This window comes from Fusarium sambucinum, chromosome III (assembly GCF_050947815.1).
Source record: "Fusarium sambucinum isolate potato_lamoka chromosome III, whole genome shotgun sequence".
In the NCBI taxonomy this organism is placed as follows: Eukaryota; Fungi; Ascomycota; class Sordariomycetes; order Hypocreales; family Nectriaceae; genus Fusarium; species Fusarium sambucinum.
In genome coordinates this window covers 4,701,126-4,721,054 of record NC_139292.1, presented here as the reverse complement: position 1 = coordinate 4,721,054, position 19,929 = coordinate 4,701,126, and the positions used below count along the sequence as shown (strand labels likewise).

The 19,929-nt window shown below is 49.3% G+C and overlaps 9 protein-coding genes across 9 annotated transcripts; 5 read left to right on the top strand and 4 right to left on the bottom strand.

Annotated features, from left to right (window-relative positions):
* Nucleotides 1-140: 140 nt before the first annotated feature.
* FSST1_011760 (PhoD-like phosphatase-domain-containing protein) lies at nt 141-2,180 on the top strand (the record flags this gene model as incomplete). The annotated part of the gene is made up of 4 exons (XM_083234922.1): nt 141-215; nt 268-273; nt 328-1,925; nt 1,982-2,180. 4 exons carry the CDS (start codon nt 141-143, stop codon nt 2,178-2,180), a joined length of 1,878 nt encoding a protein of 625 aa, XP_083081456.1.
* A 375-nt stretch (nt 2,181-2,555) lies between these two features.
* FSST1_011759 (Rrp15p-domain-containing protein) lies at nt 2,556-3,473 on the top strand (the record flags this gene model as incomplete). Its single annotated transcript, XM_083234921.1, has 1 exon — nt 2,556-3,473. The coding sequence occupies one exon, from the start codon at nt 2,556-2,558 to the stop codon at nt 3,471-3,473; it is 918 nt and encodes a 305-aa protein (XP_083081455.1).
* A 233-nt stretch (nt 3,474-3,706) lies between these two features.
* Nucleotides 3,707-4,330, bottom strand: FSST1_011758 (adrenodoxin; the record flags this gene model as incomplete). The annotated part of the gene is made up of 2 exons (XM_083234920.1): nt 3,707-4,049; nt 4,104-4,330. The coding sequence occupies 2 exons, from the start codon at nt 4,328-4,330 to the stop codon at nt 3,707-3,709; spliced, it is 570 nt and encodes a 189-aa protein (XP_083081454.1).
* A 198-nt stretch (nt 4,331-4,528) lies between these two features.
* FSST1_011757 (mitofusin complex protein UGO1) lies at nt 4,529-6,361 on the top strand (the record flags this gene model as incomplete). The annotated part of the gene is made up of 4 exons (XM_083234919.1): nt 4,529-4,552; nt 4,767-5,232; nt 5,272-5,713; nt 5,764-6,361. 4 exons carry the CDS (start codon nt 4,529-4,531, stop codon nt 6,359-6,361), a joined length of 1,530 nt encoding a protein of 509 aa, XP_083081453.1.
* Nucleotides 6,362-7,390: 1,029 nt separating this feature from the next.
* Nucleotides 7,391-8,218, top strand: FSST1_011756 (glycosyl hydrolase family 61-domain-containing protein; the record flags this gene model as incomplete). The annotated part of the gene is made up of 1 exon (XM_083234918.1): nt 7,391-8,218. The coding sequence occupies one exon, from the start codon at nt 7,391-7,393 to the stop codon at nt 8,216-8,218; it is 828 nt and encodes a 275-aa protein (XP_083081452.1).
* A 687-nt stretch (nt 8,219-8,905) lies between these two features.
* On the top strand, nt 8,906-11,424 carry FSST1_011755 (complex proteins associated with Set1p component shg1-domain-containing protein; the record flags this gene model as incomplete). The annotated part of the gene is made up of 2 exons (XM_083234917.1): nt 8,906-9,103; nt 9,154-11,424. The coding sequence occupies 2 exons, from the start codon at nt 8,906-8,908 to the stop codon at nt 11,422-11,424; spliced, it is 2,469 nt and encodes an 822-aa protein (XP_083081451.1).
* A 242-nt stretch (nt 11,425-11,666) lies between these two features.
* FSST1_011754 (triose-phosphate transporter family-domain-containing protein) lies at nt 11,667-13,101 on the bottom strand (the record flags this gene model as incomplete). Its single annotated transcript, XM_083234915.1, has 4 exons — nt 11,667-12,038; nt 12,090-12,715; nt 12,843-12,910; nt 12,974-13,101. 4 exons carry the CDS (start codon nt 13,099-13,101, stop codon nt 11,667-11,669), a joined length of 1,194 nt encoding a protein of 397 aa, XP_083081450.1.
* Nucleotides 13,102-15,463: 2,362 nt separating this feature from the next.
* Nucleotides 15,464-17,581, bottom strand: FSST1_011753 (ubiquitin-specific protease UBP1; the record flags this gene model as incomplete). The annotated part of the gene is made up of 1 exon (XM_083234914.1): nt 15,464-17,581. The coding sequence occupies one exon, from the start codon at nt 17,579-17,581 to the stop codon at nt 15,464-15,466; it is 2,118 nt and encodes a 705-aa protein (XP_083081449.1).
* Nucleotides 17,582-18,386: 805 nt separating this feature from the next.
* FSST1_011752 (uncharacterized protein) lies at nt 18,387-19,553 on the bottom strand (the record flags this gene model as incomplete). Its single annotated transcript, XM_083234913.1, has 1 exon — nt 18,387-19,553. One exon carries the CDS (start codon nt 19,551-19,553, stop codon nt 18,387-18,389), a length of 1,167 nt encoding a protein of 388 aa, XP_083081448.1.
* Between the last annotated feature and the right edge of the window lie 376 nt (nt 19,554-19,929).

Sequence of the window (19,929 nt, the reverse complement as noted above, 5' to 3'; positions counted from 1 at the left end):
CTTTCCTTTACCCTTTAATCAACTTAGGGGCCAATTGCCTTACACGGACCGTTTCATCCGCGCTATCGCGCAACACAGCACAGCACCTCCTTATTGTTTTTCTTTCATAAACTACTACTAGTTACGACATTATCATCAATATGGCAGCTCAGACAAAAGCTGCAAAGCTATCCTCATTTGCCTTGAGGACAAGCGCTCTAGTATTCTTCAGACTTGTGTGTACTCTTTTTGTTCATTGACTTTGGAACATGCTAACCATAACCACAGTTCCCTGTAAGAGTGCGAGGATGTTGCGATGATCAACAGCTTAACTAACCACATCAACAGGCACACTTTGGCTTGGTAGCCTTTTCTCTCTTCGCCATCTATGTTCCGTCTTATATTGCGAGTCACTTCACTAAGCCAAAGGTTGGCGTCCTCGAAGATGAGATTGACGTTACCGTAAAGGAGTCTATCACAGCTGAAACCCCCCTGTTGACAGAGGATGGCGTCGCCGTCGTGCCCGAGCCCGAGATCGTTACCGATGTAGTAGACGTCAAGGAGAAGGTCGTTATCGGTGAAAAGGTTCCCAGCATCATCAATATCCTCTTGTCTGGAGCTCCCAGTGCCGCGCGTCCAATCGCGAGTTTTCTGACCTTCCTCATCAACGCTCTTCTCATCGGCTTGACTGCTGATGCTCTATATCGTGCTCGATGGTACTACCCCTCTGACGACCTGTCTTTTGTTCGACTCGGCTATGTATCGCCATCTGAGGCGAGGTTCGTCATTCGCGAGCCTGACCAGCTTCAAATGCCCGTCATATTCGAGTATCACGTTAAGGACGCTGAGTCGACTTACGACCCCAAGATATGGCTCACTGCAGGCTTTATCACCTCTACTGATAACACCACCGACTTCACCACGACTATGACTGTGCCTCTGGACCCCGCAAAGCAGATGACCTATGCATGGAGGACTTCCAACAACCACACTGGCGAGTTTCGCTCCGCTCCCAAGGCAGGAGAGATGCCTGACAACAAGGATGGCCTCTTCACTTTCCTCTCCACCTCGTGCATTCTTCCCCGATTCCCTTACAACCCACTCGATCATGCTTTGGCCATCCCTGGCTTGAAAAATCTTGCCAACCTGTTGCCTACGCTGGATGCCCAATTCATGTTGTTCCTTGGTGATTTTATTTATGTCGATGTTCCCGAACGATTTGGAAAGACCGCAGAGGAGTACCGTATGCAATATCGACAGATCTATGCTTCGCCCGACTGGGCCCCTGTTGCTCAGAACCTCAGCTGGATCCACGTTCTCGATGATCACGAGATCTCAAATGATTGGTCTTCCAACACAACTGGTATCTACAGCGCTGCCGTGGACCCTTGGCACCTTTACCAAGCCAATGTCAACCCTCCTATCTCTGAGGCCGCAGGTCCTCTCAACCTTAGACGCAATGCCACCTGGTATGAGTTCACTCAGGGTCCAGCTAGCTTTTTCATGATGGACACTCGCAGCTACCGCTCCAGCAACAACGCGCCATTCAACGCTACAGACAAGACCATGCTGGGCAAGGAGCAATTGGCTGATCTGTTGGCCTGGCTCTCCCGTCCTATGCCCAAGGGTGTACGATGGAAGTTTATTGCTTCTTCTGTCCCCTTCACCAAGAACTGGCCCGTCAATGTCAAGGACACCTGGGGTGGCTTCCTCGTTGAGAGAAAGCAAATCCTTGAGGCTATGTGGGATTCTGGTGCACGAGGAACCAGTGTCGTTATTCTCTCTGGCGATCGTCATGAGTTTGCTGCAACAAGGTTCCCACCTCCTGTTGACTCGCGATGGCCACAGTCCGCTGCTGCCCACGAATTCTCTACCAGCCCTTTGAACCAGTTTGCTTTCCCTTTCCCCACATACAAGCAGACAGATGATGAGGATGTTATGATGAGGTATGTCAATAGCCCCTATTTTATTCGGCGAACGTGATTGACTAATAATATCGAAGCTATATTCCTGGAGGCCAGTCCAAGTTTGGTTCTTTCTCGATTGACAAGCTTGAGGACAACAGGAGTTCGCTCTACTACACCCTCTACGTTGATGGCAAGGAGACATGGAAGGCGACTGTTCAGGCTCCGGATTCACCTGAGGTCGTTGTCGAGGAGGTTGTTCCCCCCTCGTTCTGGGATAAGATTAAGTTCTTCTAGATGAAGGTCGACTCTACGTGTGAGGGGGACAATTTGGCTGTTTACATTGAAATCTTGTATTATTGTTTAATATGTTATACGCACTGCCGACTTAAACCCGTCTTTATTAATTTACGCATTCGACTTTCTAAATATTTCCTAGCACTGATGATGCTACATCTGTTGTCCTCTTATTTCATGGAGTCTACGGCCCCACCGTGGCCGGCCCCACGATGAACCACCCCGAAGCTTAACTCACCGCCCAGACCCACTCTCCAATCGCCAGAAAATTTCCGGCAAAATTCTCAAAAGTTTGAACGATCAGTCCAGATCCGCTACGCTTCTCATTGAAAAGTATTGCACATCCCAGTTACATCAACACAATAAATCCACACAATGGCCGGGCTTGTAAACAATAAAAAGAGAAAGCCTGATGGCCGCTTGCAACGACCCACCAAAAAGCAAATGAGAAAGCAACTCCGAGATTACAACAGTGATTCTGAATCTGAGGAGGCGCAAGAATTTGATGCTGTCAATCTGCTCGATTCCGACGACGACATTCACAATGTTCAGGTTGACAACGTCGGCGCTTCCGATAATGAAGCTTCCAGCTCCGATGAAGAAAGACCTGCCCTGAAGAAGCCTCTCAAGAAGACAAAAACAAATGCCAAGCCGCAAAAGCCCAAGGATGACGAGCCGGAAGCCGAGTCTGAGGAGGAGGATGAGGAGGATGACGATGACGAGGGATCAGAAGACGATGATGAGGATATGGACGGCGTAAACTCCGACAAGCGCAAGAAGTCAAAGAGAAATGACCCCAGTTCATTCGCTACATCGCTCTCCAAAATTCTTTCCACCAAACTATCAACATCCAAGCGATCAGATCCCGTGCTTGCCCGAAGTGCTGCAGCCCACGAAGCTTCCAAGGCAGCCGTCGACAATGCCCTAGAATCCAAGGCGCGAAAACAGCTCCGCGAGCAGAAGAAGCGAGCATTCGAGAGGGGCCGAGTAAAGGATGTCCTTATCGCATCCACAAATGACACTACTGGAGAGCTGGAGGTATCTACATCTGAAATCATGGAGACTGAGAGGAGACTACGTAAGGTCGCGCAGCGTGGTGTTGTCAAGCTTTTCAACGCTGTTCGCGCTGCACAGGTGAAGGCTGTTGAGGCGGAGAAGGGCACAAGAAAGGAGGGCGTTATTGGTATGAAGAAGCGAGAGGAGAAGGTCAACGAGATGAGTAAAAAGGGATTCTTGGAGTTGATTGCCTCTGGAGGCGGCGGATTGAAAAAGGGTGGGCTCGAGGAGGCGTAATAACATTTCTGTGTTCTTTCTTTGTTTCTTGTCAAGAGGAGTAGTAGAATCATCAGGCCGTGCTCTCCCGGCCTTGCAACTAAAGTCGCAAAAAAGATACCCTGTATGATGCATCTGGTCCCCGTCATCGCCTGGCTCTATTTCCTCCTAAAAGTACAGTACGTAGTCTTACAAGTACAAGTCATCTCGTCTCATATATCAAAACATAACATATGTCTCATGCCGTAATTTTCTTAGTTGAAATCGCTCGCTTGCAGGTTCCTCGTCATGGAGGGCAGCTTCACCACCAAGCCATCCATCTCCTTGGTCATCTTCACTTGGCAACCCAGTCGACTTGTCTCGGTAAGTCCGAATGCCAGATCCAACATATCATTCTCGTCATCCTCAGGCTCGGGCATCTTGTCGAAATATTCGTCTTCGGCAACGATAACATGGCATGTCGAGCAGGCGCAAGATCCTCCGCATGCGCCCTCCATCTCTAGGTCGTTGGCTTGGGCGATGTCCAGAAGGTTATCTCCCTCTGAAACAGCGAACTTGTTTTCTGTGCCATCCTTCTCAATAAAAGTAACATAGAGTCTACATCATGTCAACCAAGTGTCATTGGAGTTCGGAATTTCCATTGGCACATACTCCTCACCCGCCTTTGGAGGGTCGATATGTCCATGTCGTCTTTGCGTTGACGTAGTGAAAGCTCTTTGGGAAACGGGCGAAAGTCGGACAGCTCGTGAGATTACAGCGGATTGACTTCGGGAAGCCTGCGACAGAACATTTTGGCTAAAGCGCATGGGCTGTGTTGTTCGGCATGCTGTAGCTGGGAGCTTGGTCAAGCAAGTCGCAAAAGATCGTGACGCCGACATGATTCCGGGGATATCGGGGGATCGACCGAGGATGTAAGTCAAGAATTAATGAGAGTAATTAAAAAAGTATCAGGGTTACAGGGTAATTGCAAAAGTGTTGGTTCTCTGGTCGAGACAGGGAAGCTTCGGAAGGCTCTAGATGCGCCAATTTTTTGTCAATGGACGATTATAGCCCCGTCTCGTCCTCTCACGTTCAAGATGATATTAAGCAGCCCGAAAAAAGTGAGTAGTTTCGGATAGCAAGGGCGAGGGCGGCGCTTTCGGCCGGGAAATTCATTGACCGTAATCCGAAGGCTAACTCCGGGTGCCCGATGGTGGGGTTGGTGGGTCTAACTGGCGTCGAGTGGAGGTATTGATGATCATTTTCTCTGGTGCCCGCCCAAGCCATTAAGCTCACTCAATGCACTGCATTTCTCTGTAATTATTTCTTTTATAGACAGATGTCGGCGTGTTGCTCGAGTCAACTATGTCGACTCACAGAGAAGGCGTCAATCCTTTGAGGCCGTACTATATCCCTCCTTCAATTGGAGAGCCCGCTGAAACGGTCACCAAGTCGAGCCCTAGCCCGAACCCATTCCCAGATGGACGACATGTGACTGCCGCTGGTGAACGATATGCCTCCAAAGCACGCGATATCCTCTCCGACCTCGAATACAATGACTACCTCGGCGATACTTCGCCGTCCATGGTACAGAATGCGAAGAGCCTTATCGACGAGCTGCTATGGAAGTACAGCTCAGTTCTTATGGCCCAGCCATTCGAGGTAGCAAAGACATTGTTGCAGGTCCGGAATCAGGATGAAAATGCTATATTTGGACTTCCCGCAGAGCCAGAGACCCCTAAGAAGCCGGTCACTCCACCTAGAAGCTCTATGTATGATGTGAGTGTATTTCTAGCTCTCCGTGAGTTACACCGCTAAATCATAACGACGTAGTTTAGAGACTCGGACTCTGAGGGCGAAGAGCCTAATTACTTCTCATCAAACATCCCCTCAACTCCTCACGAATCTCCATGGGGCTCAAGCTCTCAACGAGATCCATCGCCTGTGAAGAAACCAGCTATCCCAGAACACTTTCTCCAACTCCGACGCCCAGATTCGATTCTCGAGGTGATCGGTCAGCTATGGTCGAAAGAGGGTGCCTGGGGAGTGTGGAAGGGTTCAAATGCCACATTCCTGTACACAGTGTTGCAGTCGTTGCTGGAAAATTGGGGTCGAAGCTTCCTCAGTGCAATTTTTAATGTCCCAGACATGGGCGTTAGAGAAGACATTGATCGCATGATCGATATTGCTTCGCCCTACCCTTGGGCATCTCTTTTTGTTGCTGCTGCTGCAGCTGTGGCCACAGGACTTGTCCTGTCGCCATTGGACTTGGTCCGAACTAGGTATGATTTCTGGACACCTGTCGAACAAACATAAAGCTGACCACGACTAGACTTATTGTCACCCCGAGCTCAAACGGCCAGCGCAGGACGCTAGCTACCCTTAGAAGCCTCCCCTCCTACCTCTGTTCCTCGATGCTGGTAGTCCCTACCGTTCTTAACTCCTTGATTCATCCTCTTATCACACTCTCCACACCTCTTGTTCTCCGAACTCAGTTCATGATCGATAGCCAAGTCTCACCCATGGCTTTCTCAATCTCCAAATTCATCGCTTCATCGTCTGCTATTCTTCTCAAGTTGCCCATTGAGACTGTCCTTCGACGTGGACAGGTTTCGCTCCTGTCAAGCCAGGAATACGTGCAGGCACTCAGCCCCGGGCAACCATTCACCACTATTATTCCTCCCGGACGCTACGAAGGCACTTTCGGTACCATGTTCCATATTGTGAACGAAGAGGGAACCCACGAGGCTTCCGCCACGGCACATACTGCAGCAAAGAAGGGCAAGGCAAAGAATAAGGGTGTTGCCGCAACCGTCTACAAGGGCCAGGGCCGTGAGGGGCTGTGGAGAGGCTGGAAGGTCAACTGGTGGGGTCTTGTTGGTCTCTGGACTGCGAGTGTGGTAGGCCATGGTGGAGAGGGCGAGTTTTAAGACGGCTCAGTCATCAGTATTGAGGCTGCATGTACTGAGGTGCATTTCCTGGCACGGCGTTGCGGTTGGGATGTATCTCTCACCTACGAGCTTGACGAAGAGACGGCATGATATCCACCCCCATCTTTCTGAAAATGAAATGGTGAAAACCCGAAAAAAAGGGGCTGTTTTCTTAGTAGTTCAGAATCTTTATCTCCAGACGACATATCACAACTCTGAATATCCAACAATCATATATCAACATTGGTCCAGCTATCAAGTTTGCCCAGGACAACTGAGTGTCACTTTTTCTAATTTTGAAACCAGCGAGCCTGCTCATTCTAGTTTACAGCCCTCGGTATCCGGGTCGCATATTCACCCGTCTCAGCTTTGAGTGGCGCCCGGCTCGTTGCATTTCAACGCACCAGTCCTTCCAATAAATATGCACAGTCGGAATAACCCATGTTGAAACAACGGCTGCAAGCCTCCATCACGTTTGTCCCGTTTGTATGCAGGCAAGGACGGCATCCTATTCGCCCAAGTTTATCATTGACGCCTTCAAATCAGCTCTGCCCCTGATTCAAGCATTCATTTCACAGCGTTTCTTACACGCTGTCTATTGACCAACCCTTGACTATCAGGTGTTCCATATGTGGCTGTTTCTTGGCATCAAGAGTTTCTTTTCAGAGTGCGTTGTACAGACCAGAGGATGGAAGTTGACAACCGAGCGAGAGACCAATCATGATGCAGCCGATACATCCTTCGGGTGTTGATTCGTCTGGAAACAGGATAACTACACCGGAGGAAACTGTATGTGCGTTTAATCAAGGTTGAGTTATCGCGCGTGTGTGGAATTGCGAATGACTGAGGGCTACGATGTTGAAGATCAAACAAGACTCTATCAAGCAATGCCCTGACTACTATAAAAGCTCATAATCACCCTCCAAATGAAATGGATTAGAAGAAACAGAGCATTCCCTTCTAGTTTCAAATACACTCGTTGTTCGTCACACTCATTGACTTGATCCAACTCCTGTCCTTATCTTCACGATGACTATTCTATCTACCAGCTCTCCCAAAGCCTCATTCTGGCTCACTCTTCTCCTTCCTGCCATTAGTGTCTCTGCCCATGGTCATGTTGACGAGATCATCGTCAATGGTGTATCCTACCAAGGCTATGGAAGCACCGACTTTCCATACATGCAAGACCCTCCTGTTGTCGCTGGCTGGACCATTGAGCAAGCAGACAACGGCTTCGTTTCGCCTGACAAGTACGATGATCCAGACATCATCTGTCACCGAGATGCAACTCCAGCCAAGGGACATATCGAACTTGCTGCCGGTGACACTCTCACTCTCCGATGGTCAGGCTGGCCTGACAACCACAACGGCCCTGTCTTGAACTACCTCGCCAACTGCAAAGGCCCTTGTGAGCATGTCGACAAGACCGAGCTTGAATTCTTCAAGATTGATGGTCTGGGCCTTCTCGAACAGGGCACACCTGGCAGATATGCAGACAGTGTACTCAAAGACAATGGAGACCGATGGAATGTCCGTATTCCAGAGAATATCGCTCCTGGAAACTATGTTCTTCGCCATGAGATCATTGCTCTGCACAATGCTCTGGACAAAGGTGGCGCACAGAACTACCCACAATGCTTTAACTTGAAGATCACTGGCGATGGATCTGACTCCCCTTCTGGCTATCTCGGCACTGAGCTTTACGATGCCGAGGATCCTGGTATTCTTGTCAATGTCTACTCTAGTTCGGTTGACTATGAAGTCCCCGGTCCTACCATCTGTGAAGGGGGCGTGTCGTCTGTTGAACAGAAGCCATCCGAGGCCACCACAACTGCAAAGTGTACTACGAGGTACTAGGGAAGTTCTCCATGGATTGTATCGGGTGTCTAGTTCATTCGCGACGCCCATGATGGTTAGCTGGCGTTACTCTGGCTCATGGTCTTTGTTTTTGGTTAAGCCACTTTGTTGTTATGTTGCTTAGTTGGTTCAGATTTGCCTCAATGACAATGACTAAATGTGTTTGCAATTTGCACTCTCTTCGAACTCTCCGCTCTTCTTGTTTGGTGCTTAGATTCTCGGGATATTGAATAGGGAATTCAGAATACATCAGTTGCACTCTGTATCGACTTCTACTACTATCCTAAGCATTATCAGCAACCTGGTGTGTTCGGGGTATAGCATGCTGTAAGAAAAACAATTATGATAAATCATTTGGATAACAAAGTGACAGATTATCTTAACACCAGAGATCTATAGGGTAAGCCTCTCGATTGGGGGGGGGTTAGATGAAGAAACATAACACGTGACTTGGCGTTTTACCGTCACGTCGGACAAAGGACTCCAGATTTCAATCAAACGGCCTTCAATTATGCCAACTTAAAAAGCGTTTGTTGAAGCTTGGGTCTCCTGGTCTCGAGCCTAACTGCAAGTTGCCGAGACGTTTGCGCTATGCGCTGATTACAACAAGCAGCTACAGCGCCCTTCTGACGCGCCCTATTTAACCTCCTTTTCAAATCCATTGCGCTCAAGTGCATATCTGCTATCATGACCGCACCAGGCGTTGAGGATTCTGCCATGGACATCGATAAACCGCCTACCCCTGCACCGCGAAAATTCAAAGCCTCCGATCTTCCTCTACCTTCGGCGACAAGAGCGGCGATAGAATCCCTCGCGCATAGCTTCAAGAAGGAGGGCGCCTATGATTCTATTCGAAAACAAGTCTGGGACAAATTTGAAGCTAGCGTACGCTACAACGAAGATGACTAGGCATTCTCTTACTGACATATATTCAGGATTACGAAGCTCAAGTCACAAAATCAATTCTCGAAGTCGCCGAACAAGAAATCGAACGTAATCCGCAGCAACTCCTCACGCTCGATCGTCGAAAGGCTGCCGCCCTCATTGATGGTGCTCTAGAAAGATCTGGTGTCTACCAGAAGGCAGAAGATGTCATCAGTCAGTTGATTGATGTTGGTGCTATAGAAGAGCGCATCCGCGAAACACGACGGGCAGATGTTGGCGAAGAAGCAGCGGAGGCGGAAAAAACTCGAGGCGCAAAAACAGACGAGGAGTATGCAGCTGAAACTGAGGCCCGAAGAACAGAACGTGAACGCGTACGGGAAGAACTACGACAGAAAGAAGCAGCAATTGAAGAAGAGAAGCGACGAATTTTGAAGGAGGAACGAAAGAAGGAGGAGCGAGAACGGGAGAAAGCCGAGCTCAAACGCCAGGAAGAAAGAGATGAGCGTCGCAGAAAGCGCGAACAAGAACGTGAAGAGCGTGAGAGACTGCGAGATATCGAAAGGGAGAAACGGCACAAAGAGCGTGACAGGGATCGCGATAGGGACCGAAGCCGGAATACACGAGACCGAGACCGAGATCGCCATCGTGATGATGACCGGCACAGGGACGATCGGCACAAGGAGAAGTTGGCTGTTTCTGCAGAGTTGAAAGAGAAGCTCTCCAAAGAGGAACATGAGCGCCTGGAACAAGAGGCTCTGGCTGACTTACTTCGCGAAAGTTCTAAGCCATCTCAAAAGCAAGAGATGGAGGTTGATGCGGCTTTAGCGCCACCTCCAAGAAAGACAGGGCCCGTTTCAGCCATCAACCCCATTCGGCGAGAACGCTCATCGATCGCCGAGGGCCGCAAGACCAGCGATGCAGGACTCAAGTTGGAACGCGGCGGCTCCGAAACTCCCTCTCATGCAAAGAAGCCTACGGTGGACGAAGCCAAACCAGGACGAAGTGCTTCCCGAGCTGTGGATCGTGATGGAGATCGTGATAGAGAACGTGATCGTCTACGTGAGCGAGATAACCGTCGTGACCGTCGCTCAAACTCTCCACGTAGAGGCCAGAGTGGTTCGCGCGTTCAAGACAGACGTGATCGAAGTCGCTCTCAACCCAGACACGATAGAGCCCGCTCACGGACTGTCAGAGATGAGCGCAACGCTAGAAGCCGTTCTCGTCCCAAGTATGATCACTATGAGCGAAGCAGATCTCGGAGACGCGAACGCAGTCGCTCTCGACCTAGGGTGGCTGACCGGCGTGAGAGAAGCAGGTCCAGAGCCAGAACAGACAGACGGGATCGAAGCCGAGAAAGGAGAGATCGCTCGCGTTCACGACTGCGCACTGATAGGCTGGATAGAACCCGCTCCCGCGCTCGACGTGACCCAAGTCGTTCCCGCGATGTTCGACTTGGTGGAGCTGATCACTATGACCCCCGAGATAGAGATCGGGATAGAGATCGTCCTCGAGACCGTGAGAGAAATGAGAGATCTCCTCCACGAAGACGAAGCCGGGAGAGGGCTCGTGATGACCGTGATCAGGAGAAGCCACGCGAGAAGGAACGCGACAAGGCTCCCGAGAAGGAACGTGAAAAAGAAAAGGAGAAACCATCCGACCGACGAAGCCCTTCTCGATCACTAGCTACTGCCTCTGCCACGCGACCCAGTTCTAGCAAGGCACAGGATGAACTTGAAGAATGGAAGCAGGAAGAGGTCAAGAAGCGGGAAAAGGAGGCTAAGGCATATCTGGCGGCTCAGAAGGACGCCAGAAACAAGGGCCTACCGATCCCAGGACTCGACGATAAAAAGAGTAGCGGCGAGATATCCCCCGACTTGCGACGCCGTCGAGTCACCGACGACATTGATAGATATATGCCTGGAGGTCGTGAGGAGCGCAGAGCGAGCCGCACTAGGAGTCGTAGCCGCCAGCGTGACGCGACCAAGGACCGAGACCGTGAACGGGACAGAGGAGATAGAGATAGAGACCGTGATAAGTTGAGAGGCGGGGATAGCTACCGCGAGCGAGATCGGGACAGAGATCGAGACCGCAGAGACAGAGACAGAGACAGAGACAGGGACAGAGACAGAGACAGGGACAGGGACCGGGACAGGGACCGAGATCGATCTCGTGAACGTGAGCGGGATAGAGATCGTCGTGATCGCGACAGAGACCGTGATAGGGATCGGGAGAGAGAAAGGTCCAGGGATAGGAGAAACAGACGAGATCGGAGTTTGTCTCCCAGGCGAGAGCGACGGGACACTAGTAGGAGTCGTCGCTAATGCTGGAGCGGCCGACCATTTATTTATTCAGGTTAACACTTCAAAAGTAATATTCAATTGGGGATGCCGAGGCTTGCAGCCGATTCTGCGGAGAGCCTGGAGTTTCACTGAGATACCCCTACACCCCATTCAACAAAGATTAATTTCTTTTCACTTCTCGCTGAACAAAAGGTGATTCAGTATTTAAACGTTTGATCATTAACAGAAGTCTATATAAGTATGCAAGAAAAATCGTCAAGACATTAACGGCCAAACCACGATGTTGTTGCCCGCGCAACTGGGGTGCCAGATAATCCGTGGTAATGCCACAATGCTCCAGCAATGATCACGGTGATGAAACCCAAGCAACCGACCATAATCGCTTTGCGCAATGCCGGAGACATTTCGCCTTCACGGTTGAGTGTACCTGTACCCCACGCAACTAGCCCATCCCAAGTATTGAGTAGCTGCTCGTAACCCACCGAATACAAAACGAGACCCATGAGGGCAATTGAGTATCCGAGTGTTTGAAGAAGACTGATGTGGGTGCTCCAAATAATAACGGACGCTGCCACGAGGAGAATGCTCTTAAGGATACCACTGAGAGTCATGACAAGTCCTGAAGTCTTACCAATCTGAACAGTAGTTAGCATATGAAGGACGCCGAACTTGTGGTCGAGACTTACAAGGAAGACACTGATGACATTTAGGATGAATGCAAGACATGCGTTAGCGAAGAGCATGCCATAGCCTGCAGTGGCTGCATCTTCCCACTTAAATCGAGGACCTTCACTGAAGCAGACGACAACCAGGTTCATGAGGGTACAGACAGGTGCGTAGTAGTAGAGACCGACAAGGGGATCCATGCGGAGACCCTCTGCGCTGAGCATGACTTGAATCATGACAACGCGCACCGCTTCGGCAACGGTACCACACATCTGAAAGATGAAACCCCACATGGAGAACTCGATTTCTCCGAAGCTGGCAATGGCAACACCGACCACGATAATCATGACATTGGCGAAGGTCTTGCCGTCAGGTTGAGCAACCCCCCATGCCCATGAAGCGATGAGTGTGCAGACAGGGCCGGTGGCTTTAAGCATCTGGATAAAAGAGACCGACAGATAGAGGTAGACGATATTGGAAAATACGAGTGATGCCGAGTAGAGGACGCCGATAGGGAGGATCGTCCGCACATAAAGCCGTCGAGATAAAGGAAGCGCATGGCGAGAATCGAGAAGAGAAGTTGTCCGAGCGAGAAGTTGTGTGGCTATCGTTGCAAAAAGGAGATGCCATGTGGTGAGAATGATGGCTGGTAGTTTGTTAGTTTCATGTACCGACTGCTGCTTCTTGATAATTGGAATACCCACGATATCCTGCGAGGACTTGTTAGCATCTGATTTGCATGGGACAAAGGCGATAAGTAGCAGAGGACTTACGAAACCCAGCAGTGTCAATGAGCCACTTGTTGAAGAGAATAGTTGTGTTGGAAAAGAAGATCCATGTCCTGTAGATGATGTTAGATATCCATTGATTCAGGTCCGAAAACCACCAATTCGAGCCCACGTACACAATGTAGACAGAAGCGTGTATCCTTGATCCAGTTCCTCGTGTAGGAGCCTTCTCTATGAAACCACTGTCGACCCCTTCGAATCGAGGTGAGGCCCCGGCGGCCTCCAAATCCCTTGATCCCGTCATCGTTTTGTTTGTCTCAGATTGGGAATATCGTCACTTCGAGTTTTTGACGAGGAGTAGGAGCAATCAAGAGATGGCTTGCTGAGTGTTGCGCATCTATTTAGAGACACAACAAGAGCGCGTTGCTAGTTCTAAGCCACCTGGGTCTAGACTCAACTCTCGTGTGCGAAGTGACGTATTCTGAGGGAGAGTTAATAGGCCGAATGGGAAAGAGGAATATCGAGGTAGTCCGATAAGAGGGCGCAAAAGAATCTAAAAAGAATGAAGAAGGAGAGGTTGGATGCTAGGAAAATTCGATGATGAGGAAGAGTTGAATGTCTCACAAGCCCAAGTCCGTTGGAACGGAATGGGAAAGTGGGTGGTCGAGCTGCTTCCTTCCACTGGATCGGATGCGGAAGCGGTAGCTTGTAAGTGAGTTGCGCCTGCGTCAACAATGTCTTATGAAAACGGGAAGCTTGATGTGAGTGGTTCCTGCGTTTAGACTTATTTCTGTTGGCTTGTTTGCTGGACTTGACCAGTGCATTTGTTTATCGTGGATCTGAGACACAAAGAAAGTCAAACAAACACAACACTCGATCAATCCTCCAACTCACATGGGGGAGAGTTCTTATTAACAAACACAAACTCCACAAACTCGGATCCACGCACGTCTCACTTCTCGTCATGGTCGAGCTCAGCCTCGGAAAGGACCTTGTCCTGTCCTAAACCAACCAACATCGGCTCGACTTTGCCGATCACAGACATCAGAGCCAACATCCCACGAGTCAAAGCCCTGTCATCAACGGATCAAAGAGGCCGAGTTTTACAAAAACAAAATCACAAACGACCGCGTGCATCTTGTCATTCGTACCTGCCAAGTCCCAAAATGACAATCTGCATCAGTTACGGAGCAAATCTAAAGAGTTTGATTGGGAGAATAGTATGGCTAGATGTTTGGAATAATGGATTGCTTGGCCCGAGTCTTTGAGCTTGAAACCCCAGATGAACGCTGTTGTACCTGTTTCTACGGATACTCCGCACAGAAATGCGCACCTATCATCAGACCAGAAGCGAAGCTTTTCCAAGAGAAGAGGCGCAGGCTGGCAGTCGTTGTCCCACAAGGCAACAACTGAAGGCCATGGCGATCAGCAACTGGGGGTCTAGCCAGGCCAGGGATGTCAGAAACCCTGACCCGGGAGTTTCTACTTACGGATTGACCAATTAGCCTTGTTTGGCGACGTAACTAAGCATAGTTTTTAGGAAGCTTGGCATTGCACAGTGGATTTCTTAATACGAGAAGACCTATGATATGTGGTCAGGGTGGTCTAGAATTTGTCTGTATTAATCACCTAGCCCCATGTCTGTTGCTACCGGGCCAAGATGAGGTCAAGAAGTAATTCACATGGCATCTGTCAAATCCTTTCCCTTGTGCATTTGATCGGTCTTGACCGAGGAACTGTAGTTGAAAGGGGTCCAGTTTAGTTCAGGCACTAGCAGTTTTATACGAGCCCTGATATTAAATTCCTATCTGTTGTACTGCATGGTCGAGATTGGGATTGCCGTTCATTATAGTTTTAGTCTGAGGAATTATGCCAAGTTCATCTACATATCATTGATTCAACACCTCCCTTTGGCGATTTCCCCTTGAGCAATAAATATATCTACGACGATCTCATCATGACAATGCAACCCCCTTGACGGTAATTCAGAAACCTACTATCACTTAGACGCCTATGCGTTTCCCCTGGCTAGTTGCCGACATAACCGCAGGCTAAAGTTTATTCCGTTTACTCAGGAGGTCGATCAACAACAAACAACACTTCAATCTATTCTCTCTGCTTTGATTAGTGAATTGTCCTAACTACATATCTAGTCGCCTCGGCACTCAAGTCCCGCTGTAGTGGAGATGGGCGCTTCTCGACTGTGTTCTCGGCCGTTCATTGCCGGGAGCGTGAAATATTAATAGCTCTGGGATAGCTTCCCTGACACTGAAACATCCATTGGATGCTACCACTCAACGCAAGCGATAAATGATAATTTCGGTTAACAATCTCAGTACAGAGTGATTCCATGGCCGGGTATAATCCTCGGGTTCTATCGCTTAGCAATGCATTCGTCTTAACGTTCTGTGATGGTATTAATCGTGACTAGGTACTGTATTCTCAAAGCATTTCTTCCTATTAAGCCAGTTATTCGCTCGTCTCCAAGTCCAATTCCCTCAGTAAAATCATATTTCAAAACGTATGACTATTTTCAACGCCGTCGCTATGCCTTTGAACACAATCCCTATGATGTTCCCAATATCTTTATGCGGTCGCTCCCGTTGTTGATGCTGTTCATGGCAGCCTAAGCCAGCACTGCCCCATCCTCCTTTTCTGGTGATGCTTCATGGCTCGACGCGAACCATTGAAGGTGTGTTAGCAGCCAAATCTGAGCCGCGCGTTATCGTTTCATCAGTTTGGCCATTTGCGCTGTATGACGTGGCACCTTCTTCATATTCAGATGGCTCTTTTGGTGGTACATTAGGTTTTTGGCTTTGGAGCCCCTGGCTGATCGGGGCTGCAGTTCCTGTGGCACCGACCAGCCCGTTTGCGGCATCTACATCCGTGACTTCATGTGCATCTTGCATGTTGCCGTCGTCTTCATCGTTCATGATCATGCTAGGGTCTACGCAATCGTAGAAGAGCATGAACACGCCGGGGGAAAGGCTCAAGACCACGTCCTCGCTGACTTGGGAGACATTGTGGTCGCTCAAGCGCCACCAGTCCATTTCGGGCTCGTCCCTTTCTTTCTCGTCCGTACTGAGCTCTGATTGAGTGCTGGCCTTGTTGTCAGGCTCGTCATCCTCGGCTGCATTGGTAGGAGGGCTGCGTCGTGGATACTTGCGATAACATATATAGTGGCCATTCTCGTGTCGCCCATAATGGGTTACTACCGCACGAAGTTCGTAAATAGGTCCTGCAAGCTTGCTTGAGCCCTGATCACCGGCTACCATGGATTTTCGAGGGTCAGTAACCCATTCTTCTTCCAGCTTCGACTTTTCATCCGACGGATTAGAACCGGTACTACCCAAGCACCAAGGCGCGAGATCTAGCGTCATGGGGAAGTCGACTGGCGCTGAGTTCTTCATCATATTGAAGGTAGAAGGGTCAAACACCGATCGTTGCATGTGAATCGCCAAGCTTTTTGGTGGCCGTGAGATGACAATCTGCTTGGTCTTTGTGGAACTGACTTTGTTCTGAGCCGAGATCTTACACTTTTCAGTCAACGTCTTGTCATCAAAGTCATCTTCTTCCAAGGCGAGCTCGACTGCCTCCAGTCGCTGGCTTAAATGCTCTACAACTTTCTCATTAGGCGACCCGATTTCCTGCATCTTCTTTGACATTGCCGATAGTTGTTGCTGAGTCCTGATGAGAGTGCATTTGGTGCACTCGACATTCTCAATCGCCTCCACCTTGCTGTACGCATCCAACCGTTCATACAGGTCGTGCTGGTTCTTGTTCAAGCCCAGACTTAGCGTCAGACATGTGAAAGGGATCATGGATAGTCCATCAGAATGACCACACTGGACGCATGCGACTCTTTGCGCGAGCATGCCTTCCAGCGGGTTATGAGGTAAATTAGTTTCGGGTGAATTAATTATGCTTTGATAACCACTGTCGTCGCTGTGCTCGCTCGCAGTTGTATCGTCCTTGTCCATCTTAACCGCAAGGCCGGGGTGCTGAGGCTGCGCGCTTTTGACAGCTTTGGCAACGCTTTTATCGACATCGTCTAGTATTTTAGAATAGTATTCTTGAGCATCTTGCTGTGTCCAGGTGCTCATTGACTTGAGTACGCCAGGAGTCCATAGTGTTCTTCCGTAATTCGTTCCGTCGTTGAGATCGGCGATTAATGTTCGTAATGTCTGTGCGACATCTTGATCGCCACTATCGTCGGACACTTCAAGGTAGGCCGAGAGGTATTCGGGGAGAGGTTTGAGAGATGAAAGTCCTTGGAGGATGCTGTTCTGGTAGCATGAGTTGTCCATGTTACCGAGGCCTGGTGGACTGGAAGACTCGCCCTTCAATCCTAGAACACTGCCTGTTAGAGAAAGGGCGCGGCTCCTGACCTGGAGGACTGAAGACATGACACCACCAGAGCGGTCCAGCCCCAGGATCCTTCGCATCTTGTCACTCTTAACATCATGCCGGTTTCGTTCGGCGCGCAACATTGGCAAGGTTGAAGTCGTGGAGGTATCTGGTGTGTCTATGGCATCCAAGAGTTTCTCTGGGACAACAAATACGAGGCCGTCCCAGAGACTTGTCCCCAATAAGCGAATTGACTCTTGAAGGGTGGCTGTGGAAGCATATAAGTTGTACGAAAGGGTGACGACGAGGATGAGGCAGGATATCAGGACACTCGGTTGGGTGATGCGATCCCAGGGATTTTGTTGCGAAAAGAGCCGTCGTTGGGCTGTAACCTGGTCGTCGTAGAAGGCGTCGAAATCAGAATGTTGAGACGTCATTGCTGAAATGGACAAATCGAATCTGAAGCCAAAAAGTCGCAGGCTCGAAGAGTCTTAGTCTCGCGCGCGACTTGGAAAAACGTGGGACCCGTGATCAGCAAGTATGTATGTAGTAGTTAACAGAAGTTTGGCGCCGATCAAAGGGTTAGCCATGGCCCAAGTTGGACAGGACAGATTGGAGTGAAAATGCGACAGGCAGGGCAGGGGAAGGGAAGGGAGTGAATGAGTAAAGATAATGATGGTCTGTATGGGCAACCACAGTGAAAGTTTATCTGTCTGTAAAGAATTGCCGAGAGAACTGACAAAGCCAGTGGCAATAAATGGTAGTAAAAGGATTGGTAGTTATTCTACACGCCGTGTTGGAATTATTTGTTGAATTTCAACCAAAACTTGCGTTTAATCGATTGCCTATCAAACAGTGCTGATTGTACCCGTTTCAGGTCTGACACTGTATTGTGCCTGTATCACGAGTCTGGCCAATAATCACCCGAATGATTTAAACCCAACTATTCTCTAGATTTCCAATTACAGAGTTATTGGAGTAAAAATCAGTATTTCAACAATTCAAAGTAACCAATAGAAGCGAGCCAAACAAAGCAGGTGCCATATTGAAGTTTAATAATTGTTCTCAGTAACGTCAGAGACTAATATTCTTCTACCAACTGTGGTAGCTACCTGCCACATCATCTTGAACAAACAAGGACCATTATCGAAGAAAAATATATATGTACAAGGAAGAATAAAAAAGCGTTACTCATGGTTCGTTTCATAACAATCATAAAGTTGAAAACTTGTCACAAAGCTTTCACGTTCGTTGTTTTGCAGGGACAACATATGCCAACTTTGGCTCCTCCACTGCAGCATTCTCAAAACCAGACCACATGCAGAGCGACACCGGAGTTGCAGGAAGCTCCACGGGACTGTTCTTGTCTTCCAAGATCGAGTCAAGTGGTGGATGGGCCGGCGTGAAACCAGCCGTGGTTGGCGTGACAATGAACTTATCATCAGGGCCACGAGCGATGTGAAGATGTCGAGTGGCCGGCAAACTCTTGTCGGAAAAGTATCCCCACGACTCTCGAGTAAGTGACATGTTTGGGGTGTCGTCAGTTCTCTTCTTTCGGAACCACTTCATCCAAACAAATATGCCTATTCCTGCAAGGCAGCAGACACCAGCAACAGTACCAGCAGTCACTACCCCTGTTGGACTGATGCCACCACTCTTCTTATTCTCCTCATCTTCATCCCCACCTTCGTCTTGTGGGACAGATGGTTCCTTTTCTGGGGCCGCAGCACTAGTGGATGGTGGCTGGACGATTCTGCCGGGAGCCTCTGATGTTTCGATTGCAAGAACATCTGAAGTTACAGAGGATGTAGCTGTGGACGTTGCAGCAGGAGATGATGTCGACGAATACTCGGGAACGGGTAAAAGGAAGGCGTAGCTTTCATCTTGGTCTTCGTCTAGTACACACTCCTTGTCATCTCTGCAGCTATATCCAAAGGGACAGCATCTCTTCTTCCCACTTTTGCTCCCACATCGTTTTAGTTCTTGATTAAGTGCCAGTGACTTGACCTCAGCTTGCGGATTCGTCAATGGGTTCTGTCTCTCGATTTGGCAGGTGATAGGCATTATGACCTCGCATTCTCCCTTGGAATTCTTTGGGCAACACAGGGTGGTTGTGTTTGCAGCAAGCACCTTGCAGACGGATTTTGAGGAACAGCAGAAGTCTCCAGGGAGGTCGTTGCCGCACCAATGATCTCCTGATACTGGACATGATCCATCTCGCTTTTGATATTGTGATGGGAAGTCCATATATGATGATGGGGCTTCTTGAGGGCTGTCTGGCTCCTCGATGGAGAAGACTCTGATATGAGACTCGACAGCAGCAGGGCTTGCTGGAGCAAGCAGTAAAGAAGCCAACACAAGGAGGATCTTGAGGAGATGTCCCTCGTGAGGCAGTGCAGAGAAAGCCATGACAAGTCTACATGGAAGACTGAGAACAAATGCTGGCGGTTTGCAATGGAGAGAAAGAGGAGAGGATAACTGGCAGCAGTGAAAGCGAGGCGCTTCAAGTGCAGACGCCGTGCAGCAGTTCTTAATGATAAAGGGAGATGAAAGAAGTATACCAATGCCATGCCTGCAAGACGTTTCCCATTGTTAGTTGTTGCCCTACAAGGATCACAGACATTTTCTCTCAAGTAAGTGTTGGTTCTGTTCTGTTGTAAGCAACAACCAAGTCAGCCTCGAGAGCAGGGGGGAGGGGATCGCCTGGCGACGCCAATCACAAAGTCATCCTAACCGCGGGCGCGACAAATAGCGTCACTAAGAGCCCCTGGACCCAAAGCTCTGG